Source organism: Macrotis lagotis, chromosome 1 (assembly GCF_037893015.1).
Source record: "Macrotis lagotis isolate mMagLag1 chromosome 1, bilby.v1.9.chrom.fasta, whole genome shotgun sequence".
NCBI lineage: Eukaryota > Metazoa > Chordata > Mammalia > Peramelemorphia > Peramelidae > Macrotis > Macrotis lagotis.
In genome coordinates, this window is record NC_133658.1 from 291086333 (window position 1) to 291110083 (window position 23751).

Below are 23751 nucleotides of genomic sequence, written 5' to 3' on the forward strand. Positions count from 1 at the left end.
CTCATGATTGTGTATTTTAAATGATTTTTCACCTTTCTGAGGAAATTATTCTCTGTAGTTCAAGTGCTCAATCCGCTTAGCTTTAGCAGTGGGGCATTTTCTGACCAAATGCATATAAAAATCTGCCCTTCCCCACACCCATTATAACTTTCTCCTTCTTTACCATATATGTATGTGTGGGCTTAAAAAGTCTGTTTCTTTTTCTTGTTGCTTTCTTGCACTCCTCAAGATGAAGAACTTTCACTGTTTACTGCCTGATAAACATTGAGCTCTATTTACCTTGTCACTAAAACAAGATTTTATATTATCCCCTAATTAAAAAAAAATCCAGCAGAATTGCAAATAAGGAAAGGAAATTGAAACACTTGTTTCTTTTCTATCAATAAAATTTTACTTTCCTCCCTTTTACATGCAACTAAAATCACAGAAAATAGTTATTCATGTGAATTTTCTTTTTTTTTTAAAATTTCAGTTTTCCAATAGATAGCTCTCTTAATCTGTATTGGAAAATGGTTTACTATGACCAAACAGTGAAAGTTACTTATCCCAAGGACATTGCCTTGGTAATAACTGCTAGATACCTCTGACCCCATACTTCCTTTTTACTCTTTTCCTGGTGGGACATTTGCAACCTAAAGCAATATGCCCACTCCCCACCTGTTGCCTTTCTTGCTAACACACAGTTTTTGTTTGTTTTTTGTGTTGTAGATTCCTAAGAGTGATGTGCTGGTGCAAGAGCCTCGAGTGAGCTTTCACAGGGAGGAGAAACAAACAGTCTGCTTGTTTGCATAGACCACTCAAATGGGTCATGTGCATAGTCTTCTTGAGCTGGTCTGGAGTTAACATTTGAAATCTCAATCTGAAAATGACATCCCCACATTACTCAGAAGCTTGCTTTTTTCCTTACAGCATGTTCTTTGTGGCTCAGACTAAACTTTACCCTTGGTTCTGTTGGATGGGCTTCCTTTTCAGGGAGCTAAACTGACAGAACTGTCTTTAATTTTCAGTTCAATCCAACATTCATAGGTATGGGAGATCTTCCCCTTGCCATGCAAAACTAGAAACTCCCAGAAAAGTTGCCCCATGACCTTTTAAATTGCTCTCTTGCTCTCAGTCTGCTTGAATGTGTGACCTAGCCCATCTCAATTTCACAACGTGCCTTTTGTGCTAATTTTACAACTAAGGGAACCTGGAACTGGAGATCTAGACATACATCAGTTAGATGGAGTGCTCAGATTTTTAAAACTGTATTGAGTACCATAGAAATCAACAATAAATACTTCTTCCTATCAGAAAGGCCATGTGTATTCATTAGGGCTTTTTAATAGCTGACTCTTCTGTCACACTTTTTCATTCACTTTTTCAGGATCTAGCCTGATAGCTTATGACTACTCACTAGCTTCTTTTTCCATCCACCTTCCACTTCCTAACTCCATCATATGTATGTCCAGGCATGTACCTGCAAATGTTTGAGTTTCTGGTTCCATCTTCACTGTCTTCCAAAGATCCAGTTTTAAGTCTCATTCCAGTCTGCATGCTCTTTCTGCTGCCCTGCCTGAAGCTACCTTTCATAAAATTTGAAGGACTTTAAAGTCTATCATTCCTTTAGTAATCTATTTGTTAGTAATAGTAGTTTGGACCTGTGTCTGATCAAGGGTATTTTGGGCATGACCACCTCACCTATGCACTGTCATATTGGAACACAAAAGCATTTGGTTGGTTGTTCTTTCCAGGACCTCAAATAGATTCATCATGGTTTATGACATCAAGAGATGTTAATTCTTATAGCCATCCTTTTTCCCCAAGTAGTTCCATGACCAGAATCAGAAAACAGTTAATATTATTGTTTCTAAGCTTTAATACTATTTGATTCAATGAACATTTTACTTTTTGAGATGAAATTCCTTTACCTTTTGAATCTTTAATTACTATTGAGGTCATATCACATGTGGCTCTCCTATTGAGACATTGTATTAGCAAGTAAAGCTCTTTAGGGCCTATTAACATTATTTAGCATAATTTGAACCAAGATAAGGATGGTTATAAAAGCTGAGTTATAATAAAACTCTGCTTTTGTTAAGATGGGCAGTAATTAATTGAAAATTGAGAATTAATGGAATCATTCTCATTCCTTTGAGAATCAGATATTAGAATTTATCTCTAGTTCAGAAGATACAGGTGAAGAAGTGTTGTCTCTAAGGCATCTTCAGGACTGGGTCTGTTGACTGGTTCAGTATGTAAAAAAATTATGGAAATATTCAAGTCAGCAAGTGGGTAAAAGGTGAAAAAGGCTGGCTGCCTATATCATGATTTCAGAAGCAAGTCCTTCCAGCAGCTAGAAGCCATAAACTAATACTATCTTTAGGAGGAAGAAGAGAATGGTAAGGAAAAATAAAATCTTCCCTCCTGACCTAGAAAACCCCACTGAACTCATGTTGTTCAAATGTCATTCCACAGGCAAAATAACATAGTTTCTAGGATTATTTCAATAAGAAATTGATACAATAGTTGGTTTGAGGGAATTCTTCAATATCCATCATGGTTCAAGGGGAAGAGAATTGGCTTGAGTAAATGAAATTGAAGTTTGCTACATGTCAGAAAGAAGAGTAACTTTCCTCTTCAAAATCTTTCAGAAGTAGTATAATTTTTGTCCCAAAATCATTGGACCTATTTTTTGTCTCTTAGATTATGTTTTTATATGACAGGAAATATTTTCTAAACTTCTCTAATTTATTCTTATAATGTCTTATGCACTGTTGCACTCCCATGTCAGCTATGTCCAAACAAGAATGGAAAATGTTTAATTTTCTATTGATTGAAGGTGGACAACAAATTATCAGCCTTTATAAGCAATCAACTTCTTTTGATGCCAGAGATGCTATATAGTGATGTTGGAGGATTGTTAGCTTGAGGATAACAGTGGGGCTTAGTAGGAAAAAAATTTTGATGACAACAGTGAAGATTTTGTGGAATAATTTGTGGATAAGAGTTCAGAATCTCTTAAGTGTTTCTTTCACTCCTTGCCCCTTCACACCACCTCCTCCTATCACTGCTGGAAAGTTGTGGTGTCATTTAAATGTTTAGTTGTAAAGAGAACTAACCCTGAAAGTTGACAAAGCAAAGTCATTTCCCAAAAGGCAAAATGTAAAGTTGATCCCTCCTCAGGATATGCTTAAGAAAATAAAGTGAAAAGGCATTAACTACTGTGTGATGGGACTTATCTTGAATTTTTACCAATTTCACCTGGTAGCATGTTGTAGCCCTTACTGTCTCTAAAGTGAGCCCTACCAGCACAATTACTTTCTGTATGCCTTTCTGTAACATCTGTAAATAGAGAATAAAAGACATATTTACTGGAAAAATATGAAAGTTGTGTTAACTTCAGAGTATTTTTCCGTATACTGTATTTTAGGTTTTTGCTTCTTATCGCTCCTGTTTATATATTGTCAGAATTTATGTTAATAAGCCAAATTCTGATAATGCCATGATATTGAGCACTTTTAAATTTTCATGTTTGTGTATGTGTGTGTGTGTGTGTGTGTGTGTGTGTGAGAGAGAGAGAGAGAGAGAGAGAGAGAGAGAGGGAGAAAGAGAGAGAGAGAGAGAGAGAGAGAGGCTAAGCACTAACTCTAGACTTTGGTAGTGTATCTGTTGTGACTCATTGACTCATTGCCATTGGAAAGGTCCTAGCATTTCCCATTTGTTTCTGGAGATGGAATTCAATCATATGAAGACATTGTTCTTGTAACTATATGAAATCATCTAAATATTAAATAAAAATTTAACTTATAGTGTACTGTCATGGAAATGTTTTCATCTCAGAAAATGCAAATACAAACATTCCATTAAGATATTGTGTGTATGGGGGCGGCTAGGTGGCTAGTGGATAAAGCACCAGCCTTGGAGTCAGGAGTACCTGGGTTCAAATCTGGTCTCAGACACTTAATAATTACCTAGCTGTGTGACTTTGGGCAAGCCACTTAACCCCATTTGCCTTGCAAAAAACCCTTTAAAAAAAAAGAAAATATTGTGTGTATGTATGTTGTGATGCAAAGAGCAATGGAGTAGTCTAGAGACCCAAGTTCTTCTCTCATGTAAAATGAGCATGGCATGTATTATACCAGCTAATCTTAAAGGTTTCTTAAAGATCTTAAGATTCTATTATTTTCTAATTCACTTGCCCCCCCCATTTAAAAAAGGTTTTAGACTTAAGACTGATTTTGCAAGTCCAAAAGCTTACTTGTTCAGATTTGATGTTTTTTTAGTGACATGTGAATTTTTAGATATAAGTTCAACTGTCTCTTTTTAATCCATACAAGTAGGCATGAATTTCGGACATTTTTGAGATTCCTTGTTGGTCTTAATTCATAATAAGATATCTCTAGATAGAGTGTTGGGACTGGGATATATTCCTGAATTCAAATCCTGCCTCAGATACTTAGCTGTGTGACTTTGGGCAAGTCACTTACTAGGTTTGTTTCAGTTTCCTCATCTGTAAAATGAGCATCAAAAGGAAATGGCATACCATTCCAGTATCTTTGCCAAGAAAACCACAAATTAGGGTTACAGAGGTGGACATGACAACTAAATCCTTCAAAGCTTGGGTTCATTCAATTGGGGTGAAACTAAGGTATCATGGAGTTGGGGGATGGGCTGAAAAAAAGAAGTGCTCATGACTTAATAACCCAGTTGGCTATTTCACTACCTACTAGTTTAGACATTTCTCTGAAGTTGAAAGAAGACCACCATGGCTTTCCATTCACCAAACAGTTGTCTAGAGTGAAGTCTTAGGAATTCTAATGTTTGGACATTTAAATGTTCTTCAGTGTAGGGAGAACAGAATAGTTTAAAGCCAACTCTCAAGTGTGCACTTGGATAGAAAGAATGAATACAGGTCAGCAAAATCTGCATCAGATGTCCCAACTTATTGGAAGCATTAATTTCCTCTCAGAGCAAACAATCAAATTATCTTACAAATAAAACATCTGCATGCCTCCTGGTGGAGGTGCTAAATCATTAGTGAAGAGGACTATAGTCAGAAGGAAGAACTATGAGTAGCTTGATGATTTACATAACAGCCAATCAGGCTCTAAATAAGAGCTGACTTAAAGGTCTGTGCATGTGTTTTTGAAATGCTTGTGGACTTAATGGAAATAAGCACGGACTTTGTAACATGAATAATACCCTAGCTAGAAAGTAGTTCCTTAAACTCACATTTTCTTTTTGAATATTTTATTTTTTTAAATCACTTCCCAGTGACTCCATTAGAAACTTGTAATAAAAAAGTAGTTGAGCAAAATAAATCAATGTCTCTTCAGTGTTTATCTACTCAGTTATCTCTTCAATGATAGGTGGTTTTATGATGCAGTGGATGTTTCTGTGAGTGACCTGGGGACTGTGGGCTGTATAGGTTCATCTAGTGTTGGCTATATTTGAACAGTTACCCATCCTTTGACAACATCAGGTCAACTGTGTGCCCATCACTGAAGAGTATTAACCCAATCCCCTATTTTAGATTTCATGCAAATTTACCTTGGAAAGTACAAGTTGGAGTTTCCAACCATGAGTTCAAAATTTATAGGTAGATTGGGAAATCTTGTCATCTCCTAATAGCTTGCTATCACTCTTACCTGCCCCCAGGAGGGTTTTCTGCAATTTCACTGGGAAGGGCATTGGAGCAGATATTTCTAACCTGGTTGCATTTAGAGACTGTCTTAAGTCGGATGCTCTTTAATTCTAGATTTCTGATGAAAAATTATTTTATCAGCCTCTAATAGAGGTTTATAAATCAGTGTTAGCCTCTGCACTCCACAAGATCTATGTCTCACTAGTTATAAATCTGAAGGCAGGCTCTGTCTGGGTAAACAGCTAGTTCCCCCTTCTAATGGTATTGGCAAGTTTGGACTTTCATAGTTGTGTAAACAATCAGTAAAGACCATCCTAAGAAGGAAGCAAACTAGTCTGACATTTTGGAAAGGGAGAAATCTTGATGTTTTATATGTCTATATGTCTAGCATATCTGATAACATAAGTCAAAAGAGGAGACAGTCCTGTTGCTAATTGGATCATTTTCAGTTATGACATGGATGGGTTAGAGAATCATGACACCTTTATGAACCAATGTGTAACCTGATTGGTTGGCTGCCAAAATTTATGATCCTTTGTGAGATTTCTATAAATATTGTTTCTTCATTAAGCTCTTGGTTGGCATCTTTAATGATACCATCCACCCATGGGTTCAGTAAAATCCTAAAGAATAAAACTTCATGATTAAAACTTAACTTTTTGTCATTTCATTTTTAGCCTAAGAAAATTTATGGTTAACTAGACAAAATAGGCATTTTTTTTGTCTTCCTGACCCATATTTCAAAGGGTGCTTTTTGCAAAGGTTAGGGAGTCCTGTTTCTGAGAGTGGGGAGCTACCAACAAGTGTCTGTAGCTATGTGGGATGCCCAGTAGTAAACTGTGGCCAATGAAAATAACTATGGCAATAAATAAGGTTTTAGTTTTATTAGAAGCTAAAGACGGGCGGCTAGGTGGGGCAGTGGATAGAGCACCGGCCCTAGAGTCAGGAGGACCTGAGTTCAAATCCAGCCTCAGACACTTAATAATTACCTAGCTGTGTGGCCTTGGGCAAGCCACTTAACCCCATTTGCTTTTCAAAAAAAAAAAAAGCTAAAGACAAGTGGTCTTCTGTATCTGGTGGCTGGAGACCTGAGACAAAACAATTCTAGCAGCTAGAGTTGACATGTTGGTATTTAGAGTCTGTGATGGCCCTGGAGTAAGAGAGAACATGTCTGCGAAGAGAACCAGAATTGGAAATGTAAAACAATAGTCACTGGTAAAGAACCAATATTACTAGCCTTCAAGGACCAGGGTGTCCATACTTTGATTTAGGTAATTAGGTAATTTTTAGGTAATTTAGGTAATTACATCCTACTAATGTAAATTTTACCCATCAATTTTAGCTAGCCACCACCTTGTACATCTGCATTCCATCATATTTATGATGAACAAAGCCATTGCCTCTTGTCCACAAAACAGAATTCCTATTAAGAGTGTTCTGGTTATTTGATATAAATATGTCTGTTCCAGAGGCATGGTGAGTATTTATTTCCTCACAAATTGGCTAAGGCTGTCTCCTAGCCACTCTAGATGCAGTTGGTTAGGCTCTTACCAACTGAAGGAGATTCTCTTGTTCTAAGCTTTGAAGGAAGGAATACCAAGGGCCGGGGGTCCTGAGGGAGAGGCCCATCCATCAAGTTTTGTCTGAGAATGAGGGACATTTTTTGTATTTGACATTTTTACCTTTTCTCATGGGAGAAAGTCGAGGGTCAGTCAATCAATGTGACTTGGACATACATTTTCTGATGTAAATTTATTGTCAGAATTAGAGTAGTAATTGGGCAACTAGGGAGGGGCTGTACCTTTTGTAGGTCCTTTAACTGATACACAATAAAGTTTTTGGCTTCTCCAAACATGTGTTTTGGAATTTTACAGTTCTCCCGCCTGGCAGCGGGAGTCCAACTATAGGTTTGGTGCAACTCTGGGCTTGTGTTCACTTGGAAAATAATAGCTCGGCTTTCTCTGGTGCTTCTTTGCTGACACTAATGAGTATTCCTAGATTGTTTTCAGTTTATAGCATTTGTCGCCTCCAGCCCAGTTTGGAGGGTAAACAAACAAAAAGCTTTGTTTTTTTTTTATTTGCTTTCTGAGACTCCCTGCTTTTTTTGCCGAAGAAAAGCACCAGCTTCCCCACAGAGAACTCTTCTTTGAAAATTTAAAACATAAACTGGGATTTCTAGAAGAGCTAGGTGGTTAAGTTGTTTGGCTTTCCACAGTTGTAAAAGTGCCAAAACAATACAGCAATTTCTAAGTCCCACCTAGGGCAGTTACATTCTCTTGATTCAAGTCATTCCCTTCACTACCTGGCACCTTTCTACCTTTGTTGCTTTTTGCACAGAACAGACACTTCATATGTATTTACTAGCTATCACATGCTTTAAATACTCTAGGTCCTCTCCTCAGAGGATCCTGCCCCCTCAGTTTCCACAGCCACCTTTCTGTGACTTTTTCTATTCACATTCTCCATTATCCCTACGTCCAGTGACACTGGAGCAGCCTCTCCTTGATCCTTTCTTCTTTAGGTTTTCAGGACACCATTCTCTCCTGGTTCCCCTCCTACCTATCTGACATCTCTGTCTCTTCTGCTCTGCTAGCACCCACCTCATCCAGATCATTCATCTCTTTCTAGATTTCATTTGGTATCCTATGGATACATCTCAATGCTGATGATTCTCATTTTTACCTTTCCTGCCCTCATCTTTCTTCACTTCCCATCTCACATCTCCAATTACCTTTCAGACATCTCAAACTGAGTATCCAGTACACATCTTAGAACTCATCTTTTCCCCCTAAATGCTCCTTCCTCTATCCTGCCTTCCCCATTGCTGTCAGAGGCAACATTATCCCTCCAGGCTTCAGGTTCTCCACTCCTCGATCTCATTCTCCATATCCAATTTATCTGCTGCCAAGGCCTGTGTCCTTGCTTTGAAACATCTCTCAAAAACACCCCTTTCTCTCATATTATCTCCACTCTAGAACAGTGCTGCATCACTTCACACTTGGAATAATGCAACAACTAGCTGGTGACTCTGCCACCTTCAAGTCTCTTTCCTTACTCCAAGCCATCTTCCATTCTGTCACCAAAGTGATTTTCCTAAGTCACAGATGATCCAGGTCACAAACCACTCTCCTACTCCAATGGCTCTCTTGACTGCCAGAATCAAATGCAAAATATTGTTTGGCATTTGAGGTCCTTCAATCTAGTCCCCTCCACCTTTCAGATCTCGTACCCTAATGTTTGCCCTTTGTTTTCAAAGAGGACCAATGACACCAGAGGGTGATGTCTTGACTAGGGCATGAACTGGATGTAAACAAGGTTGAATTGCAAAAAGCAGTCTGGGAAGAGAAAAGTCAAAACTAGTGATGGCCTGATGTAGCAGATGACCTTGGTGTTTTCAATGTTTGACTAAGCTCAAAGAACTCCACAGTTCCTGTTTCAGTCCCCTTCATGGCCAGTGGAACAATTTATTCTCTTCTGACCACTCTGATGAGGAAATTTTCCATATGCTTGGGATGGTGCAGTGGAGAGTGTGCTGGGCCTGGAGTCAGGAAGACTTCTTGAGTTCAAATCAGCCTCAGACATTTTCATTTAATCTATGAGCTTCAGAAAGAAATGGTAAACCATCTGTCTAGCAGCCAAGAACACTCCAAAGGGAGTTACAAAAAACTGGACAAGACTGAAAAACAACTGACAGGCATTCCCCTAATTTACTGGTGCATTTGAGACCTATTGGTTTCCCTTTAACTTGGTTCAGCCTGTCTGCTGAGAGGGTGTTCCTGGGTGTGGGCACTACGCATGCCAGTTTCTTGAGCACAGATGCCAGTTCAGTCAAATAGATGAGCACCACCTTTTTTTTATATCTGGCTTCCTCCTACCCATAGGGACACTGGCCTCCTGGTTGTTCCATGAACACTCTACATCTCTAAGACTCAAGCGTTTTCTGTGGCTGGTCCCCATGTATGGAACACTCTCCCTCACTTCTACCTATCACTTTCCTGCGTTCCTTTAATTTCCAACTAAAATCTCATCTTGTACAGTTAGCCTTTCCTAATCACTCTTCATTCTAGTGCTTTTCCTCTATTATTTCCTGTTTATAGTTTGCCTGTTGTCTTCTCCATTAGATTTGAAGCTCCTTGACGCATCAGAACTGTCTTTTGCCTCTAGGGATCCACAGAGCTCAATGCAGGGTTTGCCAAGCTCCTTGAAGGCAGGAACCATTTTTGCTTTTCTTTGTGTGTACACAGTGCTTATCACATGTAAGAGCTTAATAAATGTTTGTTGACTCATTAACTCTAGCCCATGACTACTGTTGTCTAATTTATGAAGGCCTCCTAGACCTCCCTAAACAATGGAAACTATTTTCACATATTCACAACAAAGTTTATCTAGGGAATTAGAACCTCTAATACTTTATAACAATTACTTAAAATTACTGATGTTTTTTGTGACTTTTCTTCCTTGTTGAAATTTCATTACACACAGATCTAGAGCTGGAAGGGACTCAATAGGTTTGTATGAGAGACAGCTGTAGGAGAGAAGATTAAACACTAGAACTATTTAAAGGTAGAGACCACCAGAGGTTTCACCAGTTCTGTGAATTATAAAAAAAGAAAATGAAGGTGAAGTCAGACTGCCTGAGAAATCTTCTTCTCCTGTTTTAAGTGATTCTTTAATTGAAAAATATGATCACCTACCTCTGACAGTGGTCATTTTAAATACGAAGAGATGCTCTAAACTCTCTCCTGTCTTAAATTGAATGTGGTTACAAATAGCTTCTCTTGGGGAAGCTACGTGGCACAGTGGATAGAGCACCAGGCCTGGAGTCAGGAGGACCTGAGTTCAAATTTGGCCTCAGACACTTAATAATTACCTAGCTGTGTGGCCTTGGGCAAGTCATTTAACCCCATTGCCTTGCAAAAACTAAAAAAAAAAATCCAGATAGCTTCTCTTAGCTGCTTGCTCTATTCTGGCCAAATAGGAACTATATTTAATGCTTCATTATTATTATCTGATCACATCTGACTCTTATTTCTATGATTTTGGGGGGAGAGGAGAGCTTTTGCTTTTTTGTTGTTGTTGTTTTTTCTTTTAGGAAAGTGGGGGGAAAGTCAGCAGGGAAAACAAAATAACTATTTCATATAGAATGATTAAGTTTTTTGAGGTAGCACCAACAACATTTTGTCTAGATGGTACCCTGCATTCAGAAAGCCATGATTATGGTAGTTTTTTTGCAATCATTTGTCATGGTCATGGTTAGAGCTTCATGCCTGTTGTATGAGAAATAACTACTCCTCTTTCAAAAGAAGCTTTAATATTCCCTCTGGTGATAATACGAAGTCCGTGCACACACAGAAAGCATGGCCCCAAGGGATGAACACACGTGTATTTATTAGGACACTGAGCACAAACCTGAACAGAAATGTTATTACAACCTGTACAGTAGCAGAATCTATATAACACAAACAGCACGAGAACATGCGGACTTAGAGGCTCTGCAGGAGGTTCCCAGCTCACTGCAGCAGTTCACAAAAAAGCATCAAAAGTCCATCACAAGGAAGTCTAGGTAAAGAGCAGGATCCAGGGAAACAAGGTTAACAAAAGCCCAACCTGCTGTGCAAAGGCAGATGACTGAGGTTTACTCCTTGAAGGTCCCTGCCCTGCTGCCAAGCCAAGGTTCCTGCCCCATCACCCACCCCCCCCCTAACCTGGCCCTTCCCGTGGTTATCTCACCTATCCCTTCACACTCAAGCAGGGGCAGACCACAACGGGTAGCATTTATAGTTTTTGTTGAGGGGGAAAGGAGGCTGGGTAGCTTATACAGGTTCACAATTAAGGTTTTCCACCAGAACTAGAGTGGATAAGCCCCCCTTGCCCTGCCAGGGCTACACAGCTAAAGTATTTAAGAGTATGGAGCAGGAAAGGAAGGGTATGTTCTGTCATCCTGTCACTTAAGGGGACCTGCATTAAATAGTCAATGATTCAAGTGGAAAGTGTTTTGTTTTCCCCGATACCAAATCTCCCCCTTACCACGACAACCCCCCTCACCCCCACCCTAGATATTCTGCCATAGAGATGCATCCATGCTGAACTGTGGTGGGTAGGACTTCTTATTAGTGCAACCTTATATGGCATGTGTTTTAATACCAAACAGGGACCTTCCAGTAGTTAATATCTAAAGCATGTTTTGGATCCCCTAGATTTCCCCACAAGTGAACAGAGCAGTTCCTCTAGTCTCAAATGTAAGTTTGTTGGAAGAGAAAATATTGAAAGACGGTTTGGCATTTCTCTTACACTGGCTGGGGAAGGTCTCTAGTTTTGAATCATGAAATGTTTCTAATCTATCTGAACTGAGATTCTGCTAAAAGTATCTGTTGGTCAGGGGAAAGCAAGAGGGTTAAGGGAATAAATGTAGACTTTGGTCGAAGTTTAGTTTCTTGTTTCTCTTGTTGTGCACACCTATGGTTTGCAAGAATGAACCAAATGAACAACTGGAAATCATTTTGAATAAGCAATTCCCTTATCTTCAAACGCTGAGAACATGGCAAGAGAAGCAGATGGCAAGGCTGGATCTGTGGAGCCCACATTCACTCACAGAAACACTAGTGTTGGAAGAGCTAGCCTACGAGAAAGTCTCAGGAACATTAACTGTGGTTAACTTGTGTGCCACCAGAACAAAATCCCCAAAGAATGTTACAAGCCTGCAAGTTAATATATTTCCTAATTGCAGCACTGCTCACTGTGAACCAGAATGTTTTTGCCTCTTGATAGTTTGCATTTCTCAAGCACTTGGTCTCTTCTTAGGTACAAAGAACCCCATCCACAGGCATGAGACAATCTTGTGGAACCTACAAAAAAACTTGCATCACCCTATAGAACCAAACACAGGTGAAAAGACAGTATGTTCTGAGAGGGCAATGTGTTCCTCATAGGAAGTCTCTTTCTTTGCTTTACAAAAAGATTCTACCTTGGACAATGGTATTTGTGATACTAATTTCCAACTGATCATGTACCAAAGTTATTTTTTAAAAGGCAGCTTGGTGGTAAATGCTCTCTGAGGAAAAAAATAACCCCCAAAAGGCAGCTCAGGGTGACTTACAAATTGGCCCATGAAGGTCACACAGCCCGGGTCTCTGCCTCAATCTTCTGTTCCCCATGCAAGTTCTCTGGTTCCTGCAACTGGGCAATGCTTTGTCTGATTGCAATCTCAGGACCACCTCCATAGAGGGTATTCAGGTATGTCCAGGTCTCCTCTGAAATCTGTCCATAGTCAGCTCCTGCAAATTGAGGTGTACAAACTTTAGGCCTGTATTCCTCTCACCCTCAGACATAGCAGATAGCATATAGCAGTTATATAGGTGCCTGCTGGGTGAGAAAAAGGGAAACTGCAACTCGGGGTATTAAGATGCTGGTCATGTTATCACATGAGCAGAACTAGTGAGGAAAGGGAAAGGCCTGAGATAAGAAAGGGTAGTTGTTCATCTCCAGGGGACCTTAACAGCTGCCACAAAATTGACAAACGTAAGATTGCTGGGACTAGCAAGTACCTGACACAGGCCCTTCCCTTGCTGTGGAATCCCCCCCACCCCCAGTTGTACCCATTAGTTGCCATTTGGGTGGCCACTATTCTTTTTGGGGAAGTAAGACAAATACAATGAACAGATAAAGGATGAGCAGTATTTGACATTTATGCAATGTTTTAAATACATTTTCATATGAGCCTTAACAAAGTATATGAACCCTGGGAGGAAGGTGCTAATAGTTATTATTACCACTTTCTAGATAAGGAAATCAAGGCAGTCAGTTGTCCAAAATAACAGAACTACTTAAGTAGCTTTAAACCAAGGAGAATTCCCACTTCCCACTCTATTCCCTAAGTCAGGTTGCCTCTCAGTAGGAAAGAACAGGCCTGGAGAAAATGGATTTCTAATTCTTAGTAAGAAATACTAAGTCAATACTCATCATCAAGTACTTCATCCCCTCAAAAAGCTCACAATCTAGTGGAGGAGACAAGTAAACAACTAGGAACAAACAAGCTAAGAGTTGGATAAAGAGGAAAGGCTGGGAATTGGGAAAGGCTTCCTGGAGAAGGTAGGACATTAACTGGCACAAGAAGGAAGCCAGGGGAGCTGGGAGGTACAGGGAGGAAGAGGGCATTTCTGGGCTCAGGGCCAGAGAGAATGCCCAGAGCTGAGAGCTTGAGCAGAGAGAAAATATCCCTCCTAAAAACTGAGCTTTTCCTACTCTTGTCTCCATTAGTAGGAAGAGATTTGCCTAGTTCTGAAGGAAGGAGTCACCACACACAGAAAGCATTTACCAGAAGTATTTCGTAGGCCCTGAGGGGACACAATATTCAACAGCAGCTGCACAGCAGCTCAGATAGGAAGAGACAAAATTAGCCTCCCAGAAACCTACCCTGCTTCACCTGGACGTGGCCACTTCCTTTGATCAGGGCTATCTTGCTGTTGTCAATGGGTCCAGGAGGGTCTGCAACAGAAATGACATTGGCTCTGGGATGCCACTGGGGCTGTTCTGCTTCCACCCAGACTCCTCTAATTCTACAGAGTAACTGAAGGACCTCCTGACCCTACCGATCTTTGTTGAATAGGGAAGCCAGCTTCTCAAAATTCAACTAAAATTAAATAAATCAAGCAGATCATTTCCATGTAACAGATTAAAAACTGCCTCCCTGGACCTACCTGAGGAGATAAAATGAACTGTAAGAAGGCCCCAAATCAGGGCTTCATTCAGTTTTGTCATGATTTATGCCAAGGGTACCCTGTTTCCCCACCCCCACTCCTCAAAGTGAGAAAGCAAACATTACAGGAAGTGACTGAGTATAAGGGGAAAAACCCATAGCCAACCCAGTGTTAGAAGGTGCCAGAGGTGTTGGTCCAATGTTCCCATGGGTAGAGGTCTGGTCCCCAGACCAGAGGAAACCAAAATTGAATTTCATAACAGATCTCGTTTCCCAAGTGGACAAGATAAATGAGGGAAAGACGCAGTCACACTTTCTCTTCCACCTCCTGCTTCTAGATGCTTACCAATGGCCAAAGCCCTCCAAAGGGAAGCCAAATCTGTCAAAGGCCCTGAGCCCCTGGCTGATAAAGAAGAAAGCCCATCATCCTAAAGGGCCCAAGCCCCAGTCCCAAAGAATTCCTCCTGATAGACTGAGATTCAGTCTTCCCATGCTACTCACCATTGTCTTTCCCCTTCACAAAGGCCTCCCATTCCCGGAACCACTGCATACTGATACAATAGATGACACTTGGGGATTCCTCTGCTTGAAATGCTTTGTTCAGCTACCAAGGAGAGGTTAGCTTTTTAATTTCAAGGTTTGACCCTTTTCAAAGCACTAAATCTCACTGTTTCCTGATAATCCCCAATCCTACTCCCATAACCCATGCATCAGTGTTTTGTGCATGAAACACCTTAGGGAACTGAATCCCTTAGCAGTCTCCATTCCTTCCTCCAGTACTAATTCTCTAAAGCCTTAATTGGGTCAATGTTTTTTGAACAGAAGGATATTTTTAAGTAGAAAGAATAGGGAGCTGCTGAGGATAGAGAGCTCCAGAAACTGAAAGGAAATCCCCCCTCCCACCCCCTTTGCACCTTAATGAAGGTGTCGATCTCAATCCGCCTTCGCTTGGCCAGGGCTTCTATCTCTACCTGGCAGACTGAACACACATAGAGATGATTCACAGCAGGGCCACCACCAAACCTAAACAGCCAGATGGAGAGAAAACCAACAAATACAAAATAAAGGACAATGAAGGAGACAACAACAAATCTGCTAAAAAAGGTGCTCTAGATACTCCAGAAATAAACAGAACAGAGGCAGGTCCCCAGTCCTCTATAAAGTTTTTCCTACTTCAGAAGTGAGAGTGCAGGTCCACTAACCACATTAAAAAATTTTGACTATAGGTTTTTTTTTAAAAGAGAAAGGTGGGCTTCTTGGGATTTTTCTTAATTACAAGGTTTCTAAATATTTCAGTGACCTGACTCTGAAAATTCTTGAACTTCAGAAAACTAGGGAAAGCATCTTATGAAACAAGTGTTTTTGTCCTGCAACTAAATTAAGATAATCTCTGTAACAAGTAGATTCAAAATGGCACAACTTAGGGGATGCTGCTGCATTGTATACAAAACATGTTTTGAAGTTCTGGGATTCACTTCCTTTTAGCAAGTGTCTAATTAGGGAACAGAGAAGGAAGACCCCCCCACCCCATGCTAAAACAATGGCTATTATTATTTATATTTATTTCTGAGCTGATTCTTGCAAAGCTTGCAGCTTTGGGAACTACTCTAAAGCAAGAAGCATTTATTAATAAGTATCTACTGTGTACTGAGAGCTATGAAACAATTTCAACTCTCATGTGTTTTCACATTTTTCTTTCCCTAACCCACTTGTCCCAAAAAGTTCAATGATGTGGACCTGGGCTACAGAAAGGTCAGTCCCTTCCTATAGAATAATCCATGAGTCTCACCTGTTGTAGAGATATTCCCACACATTCTGGGGCAGGATCACCACAAGATCATCAATGTAATGGTATTTATTGGGTGGGATTCCTACCAAAAACAAGGAGAGAAAGTAAAAGACTAGAGCCATCATCCAAGGTTGCTCCCAACACTGGAGCTTGTCACTGAAACAGCTCCTGAAATGAGACCCTACCTCCATGAGAACAGAGGAATGTGTGGTTTGTAATGGGTCCTGGTTCAGCAAATGTGTTGAATTTATTGAGCCACTCGCGGGAAATGTAGAATTGGAGCAAGCTGGGCTCTTTCATGGTGGCCAGGGACACCACATGCTGACGTTCCCGCACTGCCTCCTCACTGCTCTTCCTAACAAGTAAGAAGCAAAAACAGAACTAGATTGGAGCTGTGAGGCCACTTCCAAAGGACAGACACCAAGCTAAAGAAGAGAGGGTCCATCTAAGGCTCTGAAGAGATTCTGTCTCCACCCACCAGGGGGTCAATACTGCCAGAAGTCATGGGACACAGAGCAGAAGTCAGCCCTTGTCCACTGGAGCAGAGCCAATAGTCAAGGATGCAGCCACAGGACTCCAGACTGGTCACACAATCTCCTAATCAGAGGGAGTCATGGAGAATAGGTGTTTTTTTAACTCCATTCCCCAGGATGTCACTCTATGTTTATCTTACCTATAAAAAAGGACATAAGCCTCTGCATTCTGGACCACTGTCTCATGGACCTCGGTGACATACTGATCATCAAACTCATACCACTGGCCATTTATAACATTCTGACAGTAGGCAATGTAGTGTCCACCTATAGTGAAAGAGAAGGGCCATGGAGATACACATAGGTTGTGGGGGAAAGATCTGGAATAACAGCAGCAGGAAGACAAGATCAAAAGCAAGCTGGTCTGACTGTTTATAAACTGAGATAACTAGTGAGGAGAGATGGTGTAAGAAGCTGGTCCCTTTGGACTAGCCTGAACACTGGAACATGGGTTGACTTACTGCCTGCTGTGCCATGATGGCAGATGACAGATAAGAGGTCATAAGTGGTGATCTGGGAGACACATTCCTTGGCAAGAAAGGGCTGTAGATCAAGACCTTCCAAGGGGAAGGAGACGTGGCTATTAATTTTGAAGGAATACATCACTTCATGCCGAAAACGTTTCAAATGAATACATAGGATCTAAAAAAAGGAGAAAAAATAAAATAAAACCAATGCTATTTCCAGAAACTAGATGTGTGAATTCTAAGTAGCTTAACAGATAGTCTTTGCAAGTTTTTGACAGTCCCTTAACAAAACTTTGGTCAGCACTCTTTGTATTCTTTTTGATCATTCAAATAGAGAGGCCTTGAAAAACAAATAAATGTATTCACAAAAAGTCTTGGACCTGTTGAATTATATTCTTTAGGACCCAAGGTAGTTTTGAGTGTTTTGTTTCCAGGAAAGAAGCAATGACAAAAGAAAAAGGAAGCAATGACCATTTCAAACTTCACACAAGAATCATTGATAAAAATTGAGATGAATTAACACCAATTGAACTCCATTTGTTAACTTTTTAAAGAAAGTGAATTAGATGCCTTTATAGGGGTGAAGTCATATTAAGGAGTATCTTTTGCTAAAATGACAAATCTTTTGAAGGTTGTACGAAAATATCCCACTAGCTACTTCACTGCTACTGAGAAGTATAGTGCCTAATCAAAAGTCCTTTTAGAAGGAGATCTATTTACTCAACCTTCGAGTTTTTTAACTCCTTTCACTATGCTTTCAGAGAATCATGAAGCAGAAGCACAGTAAACTAATAACACGAAGACAAGAGTAAAAAGTTTGCATTATTTGTTAAAGAGGGTTTTGTCCCCTCCCTTTAGTGACAGATGTTGCTTTCAGGGATCTGGGTCAAACCAAAAGAAACCTACTTCTTTTCTACCAACAGGTCTCCTTTTTGCATTTCTAACCTTGCAAGTTTGAGGGAAACAAATTTTAAAGGGGCAGAGACAAAGGTTCTTCCTCTACTTACCTCAGGTAACTGAAGAACTTTACAATATTTCACTCCATTTCGTAATCTAAGAAAATAACAAAGCACCAAGGTTTCTTGTGAGAGAAGCACTGAGGGCAAAGACTGTATGGTGCTGTAGAAACAAAGCCTCCAGGGACTCTTCCTTTACTCTGAGCTTCTCTTGGATTATCACTAATTGGCTATTTAGATCATCTTAGATAGTAGGAGAAAGGAGCCAATGGAAATAGATAAGGAAGGGCAAAGAAGGGGGTGAGGGAGAAATCCAGGGGAAGAAAAAGGAAATTCACTTACTTTTTACATCTTTCACAGCTATACATATTGTCTCCTGAAGAGAAAAAAAAAATAAAGCAACTGAGCAAATAGAAAACCAAAGTTAAAGAGCTTAAGCTTAAAAATTCTTGTTTTAAACCTGATGAATGAAGCCCTTGCTTGTAGTTAAAACTACCAAGAACCAAAAAGGATTGTTATTGACTCCATGGCAAATCCCGACTGAACAAAGGAAGCTGCCCTATGTCCATCCCCCCATACACTGGGATAAGGAGAAAAGAAGACCAGTCTATTTATTGCTGTTCTTTTGTCAAAACATCAGTGACTCTATGTTGCTCTGACAGTTCTAGAAACTACCAAAGCAAGAACTCCACAGGCTTCTCTCAGTTTTTACCTGCAGAGGAACAGAACAGCCTGAGACTGACTCAACAGGTGAAGGGGATTCTCTCCCTTCAAAGCTACAGCTCAACTCACCTTTCAACTCATCAGCAGCAAAAAAAGCAGCAAGACAGTCTTCCAAGGTGACAACAGGACCCCAAAACCAGCTGGGGATGCAAGATACCACAAACCTAAGGAAGATAAAAAGGTAAAAGTGACTCCTTACAAGTTGGCATCATTTCTGTGTGTGTGTGTGTGTGTGTGTGTGTGTGTGTCAGAAGGAATGAGGAGGAAGTCTTTGTAGGTGGTTTAAGAATCTAAAAGCAATAGAGCTTTACAATCAAAACTGGGAGGAAGATTCAAGAACTCCCTGATTTGCTTCATAGGGTAAACTAAAGTACCGTCGGATATACTCCATGATGAATGCAATCCAACCCTGGGATGTGTAGCTATCCCCACATGCCCCTGGCTTGGCTGGTACATTCTGATAGATAGCCGAGTGCAGCTTGGCCAGGTCTTCCTTCCCTGGGATGGGCAGCGAAAGGTCTTGAAATGTCTCCACAGTGGTGGATACCTGCCAGGGGCAAATGAAATGAGTTTGTTTCTGGTCCTAGCTGGCCCCGTCTCCTGACCTGTGGGGTGATTGTTGTGTGATATCAGTGAGGAAAGTACCAGTCAAATACACTTGAGAAATTTCTTCCATTCAGCCTGAATCAAGAAAGATTTTTACAATTAAACCTTGGGTTATCTCAAATTGGAGCAGTATGATTTCTAGCAGCCATAGGAGCTGGAATGAGAAGGTTTTTAATCACAAGTTCTTTCAGCCAAATATCACAATGCCCTTTGGATATATGTCAGGTGACCTCCTTCTTTTAAAGACATGTGTTCTAGTTCTTTTGTCAAAACATCAGTGACATCCTACCTGCTATTCCTTTGTTGCTTAAAAACTGTTTTGGGGAATGTAAGTATGAAAAAATTAATCTACTTCAGATAAGGGGGTAAAGTATCTGAGATTATCTTTCATGAAACACAACTTAGGGCAGAATGATTATGTCTCAAGGTAAAATGTCTGAGGAACAAATCTAGCTGTCTCACTATTTTATCACTAGCAGAAGTTTCGAAGTTAAAAATGCTTGTAACTGACATACTCTGTCACAGGTGAGGCACTGCACCAGGCTGAGTATGGAGCCATCAAAGATGTCTGAGATGACACTACGGTACCGAAGCTCTTTCTTCTTTTTCCCAGCAGCCAGCACCTGAGCTAGAGAAAAACAACCCACAAGGTATCTGTCGCCTGCTCCAACAGGTCTGTATAGTAAGCCCCTGCCCAGGAGGTATTTATATAGGTATGGTAGAGCTAAAAAATCTAGGCTTGGGAAATAAGACATCTGGATTCAAGTCTTGGTTTCCACCAGGGACTTACCATATGACTTGTGACAAATCAATTCTGCTTAACTTCCATGGATAACAGTTTCCTAGCTGCAAATTGGGTATAAATCTGATCCTCCCACTTCACAGAGCAATAAAATAATGCTCAAGAAGCACTCAGAACTTAAAAAAAATGGTGCTCCCCAATTTCAAGTTAATACAGAATAATGTCTAGATTGAGACTCAGTAGACTGAGGAGTGCAAAGAGCCAGGAGATGATTCAGGAGGGCGACATAAAGGAAAAGAGTGGGAAAACAGGACAGGTTATAGGGATCTTGTTAAGTCTGGAGAGGGGAAGCTGTCTCCAGATGGGAGTTCTGAGGCAGGATGAGATGTCCTGCAGACACTGTAGATGGTCTAAGAATATTCTGGTTATTCTCCCAATCTTGAGGAGTTGTTTATATAATGAATCTATACAAATTTAATTTTCTAGACCTATATCTAAGACAATAGTAAAGCGAGGGCTCCCATCTCCAGTAATGAACTTTTACAGACATCCCCTCTGCTTCCATTTCCTCCTACAACTAGTACCTTTCTTGAGTACATAGGATGGTCCCACTCTCACGGGGCTGGAGCGAGGAGGGCTGCTTGACAGCTTGGAGTGTGCCTCATGGTGGACAGGGCTGCAGGGGCGTGAGGAGCAACGCATATAGGCATCGTTATCTGGCTCTAGGAAAAGAGGGTCAAGTTATGGAGCCAAAAGGGCTCCTGAAGTGACTTCAGAGGCAGGACTGTCCTGCCTACAGATCCATCAGTTGGCAGTGTGCCTAAAGGGGAAGAACATACTCTTGTGCAATAAGTGGAATCAAACCAAAGCTCCAAGAATTTCTTCAAATTAAGTACTACCACATCAAATGCTGTCAACTCTACAATACAGGATGCCTTTCCCACCACCACATACCTCTTTGGATGGTGGATGTCACATTCACTGTATCACCTTTCCAAATGAGGTTTCTCTTTCCTCTGCACTATCCCTATCAGAAACAAAGGAGCTCTGGGCTGTGTATCTGTACCTGGTGTCCTACATGGACTGGTGGAACGTGGAGAGGGAAGGGCTTCAGTGGGGCGATCATCGATGGTGGCCATGGTGGTATCAACATCTGCATCTTCATCAACTTGCTCAGAGCTAGTTCGCTGGTAGCCCCAGGAGAATTTTCTGTCCTTCATCCTCTCCTTCTCTGAAATCCCCCTGCCTGCTTCATCCTGGATCAGTAACTCAGTCTCTGCCAGGCAGTTGCCCATGCCCACCCCCCTGCCTTGCCCATCCCCCTCACCCCTATCACTGCTGGAGTCACAGGAGAGGAATTCATCCTCTGAAGGGCTCCTGTCACCCTCCCGTTTCTCTTCTGAGTCACTGGAGTCAGAGTCCCTCACATCAGCTGCCATTGGTTCCTTGAGCTCTTCATGTAACTGGTCCATCAAACAGCGTAGGAACTCTTGAGTGTCCTGCAAACAAAGAACAACAGTGAACACACTAAGTTTCCCCGGGATACCAAGAGATGAGGGTTCAGTAGGGCTCATGTGAAAAGCCACTCTGCCTCTCCAGAGGTTCCTGACTCTGTCAAGGGGGCATACAACAGCTAGTACCAACCTGGCAACCCAAAGAAATAAGCAAATAGACCAGCTCAGAGAATTAACTGATGGTCAGGATCCTAAATCTTTCAAAACTCCTAAGTAAAATAACAATCATAAGGAGAAAAACTGAGTCTGCATTCATTTTCTTTTTAAGGAAACCTAGAAAAATATTTTTAACTCACTTGTTAATGTTAAGGATGGGAGATGTGTAATCCATCTGGCTACAGGGAAAGGTGACTTAAAGACCCAAAGTGACTTAAAACTTGTCTCTGCCTCACAAATCATGACCCAGAAGAAATAAAATTTTTTACCAGAGTCCTGAAGTGTTTAATACAGTAATTCAAATTCATCCAAGTATTTAGTAAGTCCATATATGCTCAGCAGAGACCTTTTCTTTTACTTATTTCCTCCAAAACTAAAAGGTGAAACTATCAAATATCTGGGGGGGGGAGGCAAAGAGCCCCCTGAGGGCGAAATATGAAGCTTACTGGGCATAAACAGATACAGTTCTACCAGGTCTAGCTTTTCCATGGGGGAGAACTGTCCCTTTCTAGTATCTCAAACACAGATAAATGGCCACAGCTCCTCACTTCACTAGCTGGCTGATGGGGATTAAAGAGGACAGGGGTGTTAAAAGAGAGCAGTTTGCTCAAGCCTATGGGGAGCCCAAAAGCAGCAGCCAAATTCAAAGATTCCTTAAAATTATGATAGTCAATAAATGAAGACCGGACCATTACCACTAAGCATATGAGGATTATGCTGGGGACCACTTGTAGGTTTAAGGAAACTTCATTCTAGCAGTGAAAATTGTAGGCCATGAGGCAAAGGTCAGGGATTTGAATCAAATAATCAATTCTGTTCAGGTTCACAGGAGGGTTTAGTACCTGGACCCCTAATGCTGGAATCAAGCAGTATAAAAGTTACTTATGCTCATTGTTGCCATTTCTCCTTCCTTTCTTCACAATCACTTGTCATCTGGCTTCTAATGTCATCACTCAACTCAAAGTGCTCTCTCCAAAGTTAGCAATGACTTCCTAATTACCAAATCTAATTTTTAAAATTCTAATCTTTCTTTACCTCATCACAGCCTTGGAGCCTACAGACCACTCTCTTCTTTCAGGGTTTTCTTCTCTCAGAATTTCATCACTCTTGTTTACCTGCTTCTTAAGTTTCCTTTGCTGTGCCATCTCACAGAGACTCAAACCCTTCAGTTCTTTACAGCGCCATTACTCCTGCACTAGCTACACTCTCCTCCTTTCCTCATCTTGCTTCCTTGGTAAAACAGTTTCAATTTCACACTGTCCTACTCTCTCAAGTTCCTTGCTCCCTTATCCCACTACAGATCTTACCCTGCCTGCTAAGGCTAAGGTTTGGATCACTCCACACCCACACCTTATTTCTGCTGCCAAATAAAAGTGGAGAAATATATGGAACTGTGAAACTGTCTCTGCTACAAACTGATGTTGAGGACACAGACTTGGGCCCTCACTATAAGCAAGACATTCATTTTATACCTTCCTAATTAGCTGACTCATTATCCCACAGAACCACAGAAATTTTCCCAAATTCTGTCAGCTTCAGCTTCTGTGTCAGTCACAGGAATTTTCACCTCCTGGACAGTGTGAGAAATCCTGGATCTGAGCTGGGCAAGTGGGAAGGAACTTCTGCCAGAGATGCCAGGCCCAGCTATGCTGTCCAGAAATGGTCCTGGGCGAGAAGGAGCCAGTCCATGCACACTGAGTACAAACAGGGTCACTGCTGAAACTGTGGACACTTACGAAAGAGAAGAATTCTTGGTCTTGGTTCCCAGCCGGCGGGGGGGGGGGGGGGGAGGGACACACTGAACGTTAGACCCATCAGAGGGTTCTCAGGGAGAAAGATCATCTCTAGCAAATTATGCTGAGGGACCATAACTGTGTCTTGGAGGGGGAAAGTGTGGAAGTTGAATTTAGAACAAAGCTCAAGAAATAACAGTAAAAAGGACCT

At 41.0% G+C, this 23751-nt stretch overlaps 2 protein-coding genes across 10 annotated transcripts in view; one reads left to right on the top strand and one right to left on the bottom strand.

The window, feature by feature from the left end:
* Window positions 1-10006, top strand: part of FNBP1 (formin binding protein 1) — a 185533-nt gene extending 175527 nt beyond the window's left edge. For both annotated transcript variants that reach the window (XM_074210932.1, XM_074210944.1), the window contains one exon: window positions 709-10006. In XM_074210932.1, the coding sequence (XP_074067033.1) occupies window positions 709-716 (8 nt within the window). In that variant the 3' untranslated portion in view covers window positions 717-10006. The remainder of the gene's footprint in view (window positions 1-708) is intronic.
* A 988-nt stretch (window positions 10007-10994) lies between these two features.
* The window catches only part of USP20 (ubiquitin specific peptidase 20), a 47595-nt gene continuing 34838 nt past the window's right edge, over window positions 10995-23751 (bottom strand). For all 8 annotated transcript variants that reach the window (XM_074210931.1, XM_074210927.1, XM_074210929.1 and 5 more), the window contains 16 exons: window positions 21204-21636; window positions 20722-20859; window positions 19911-20023; window positions 19164-19336; window positions 18859-18953; window positions 18409-18442; window positions 18118-18163; window positions 17105-17285; window positions 16784-16910; window positions 16296-16465; window positions 16111-16192; window positions 15236-15344; window positions 14823-14925; window positions 14039-14110; window positions 12723-12900; window positions 10995-12471 (listed from right to left, as the gene is read on the bottom strand). In XM_074210931.1, the coding sequence (XP_074067032.1) occupies window positions 12740-12900; window positions 14039-14110; window positions 14823-14925; window positions 15236-15344; window positions 16111-16192; window positions 16296-16465; window positions 16784-16910; window positions 17105-17285; window positions 18118-18163; window positions 18409-18442; window positions 18859-18953; window positions 19164-19336; window positions 19911-20023; window positions 20722-20859; window positions 21204-21636 (2037 nt within the window). In that variant the 3' untranslated portion in view covers window positions 10995-12471; window positions 12723-12739. The remainder of the gene's footprint in view (window positions 12472-12722; window positions 12901-14038; window positions 14111-14822; window positions 14926-15235; window positions 15345-16110; window positions 16193-16295; window positions 16466-16783; window positions 16911-17104; window positions 17286-18117; window positions 18164-18408; window positions 18443-18858; window positions 18954-19163; window positions 19337-19910; window positions 20024-20721; window positions 20860-21203; window positions 21637-23751) is intronic.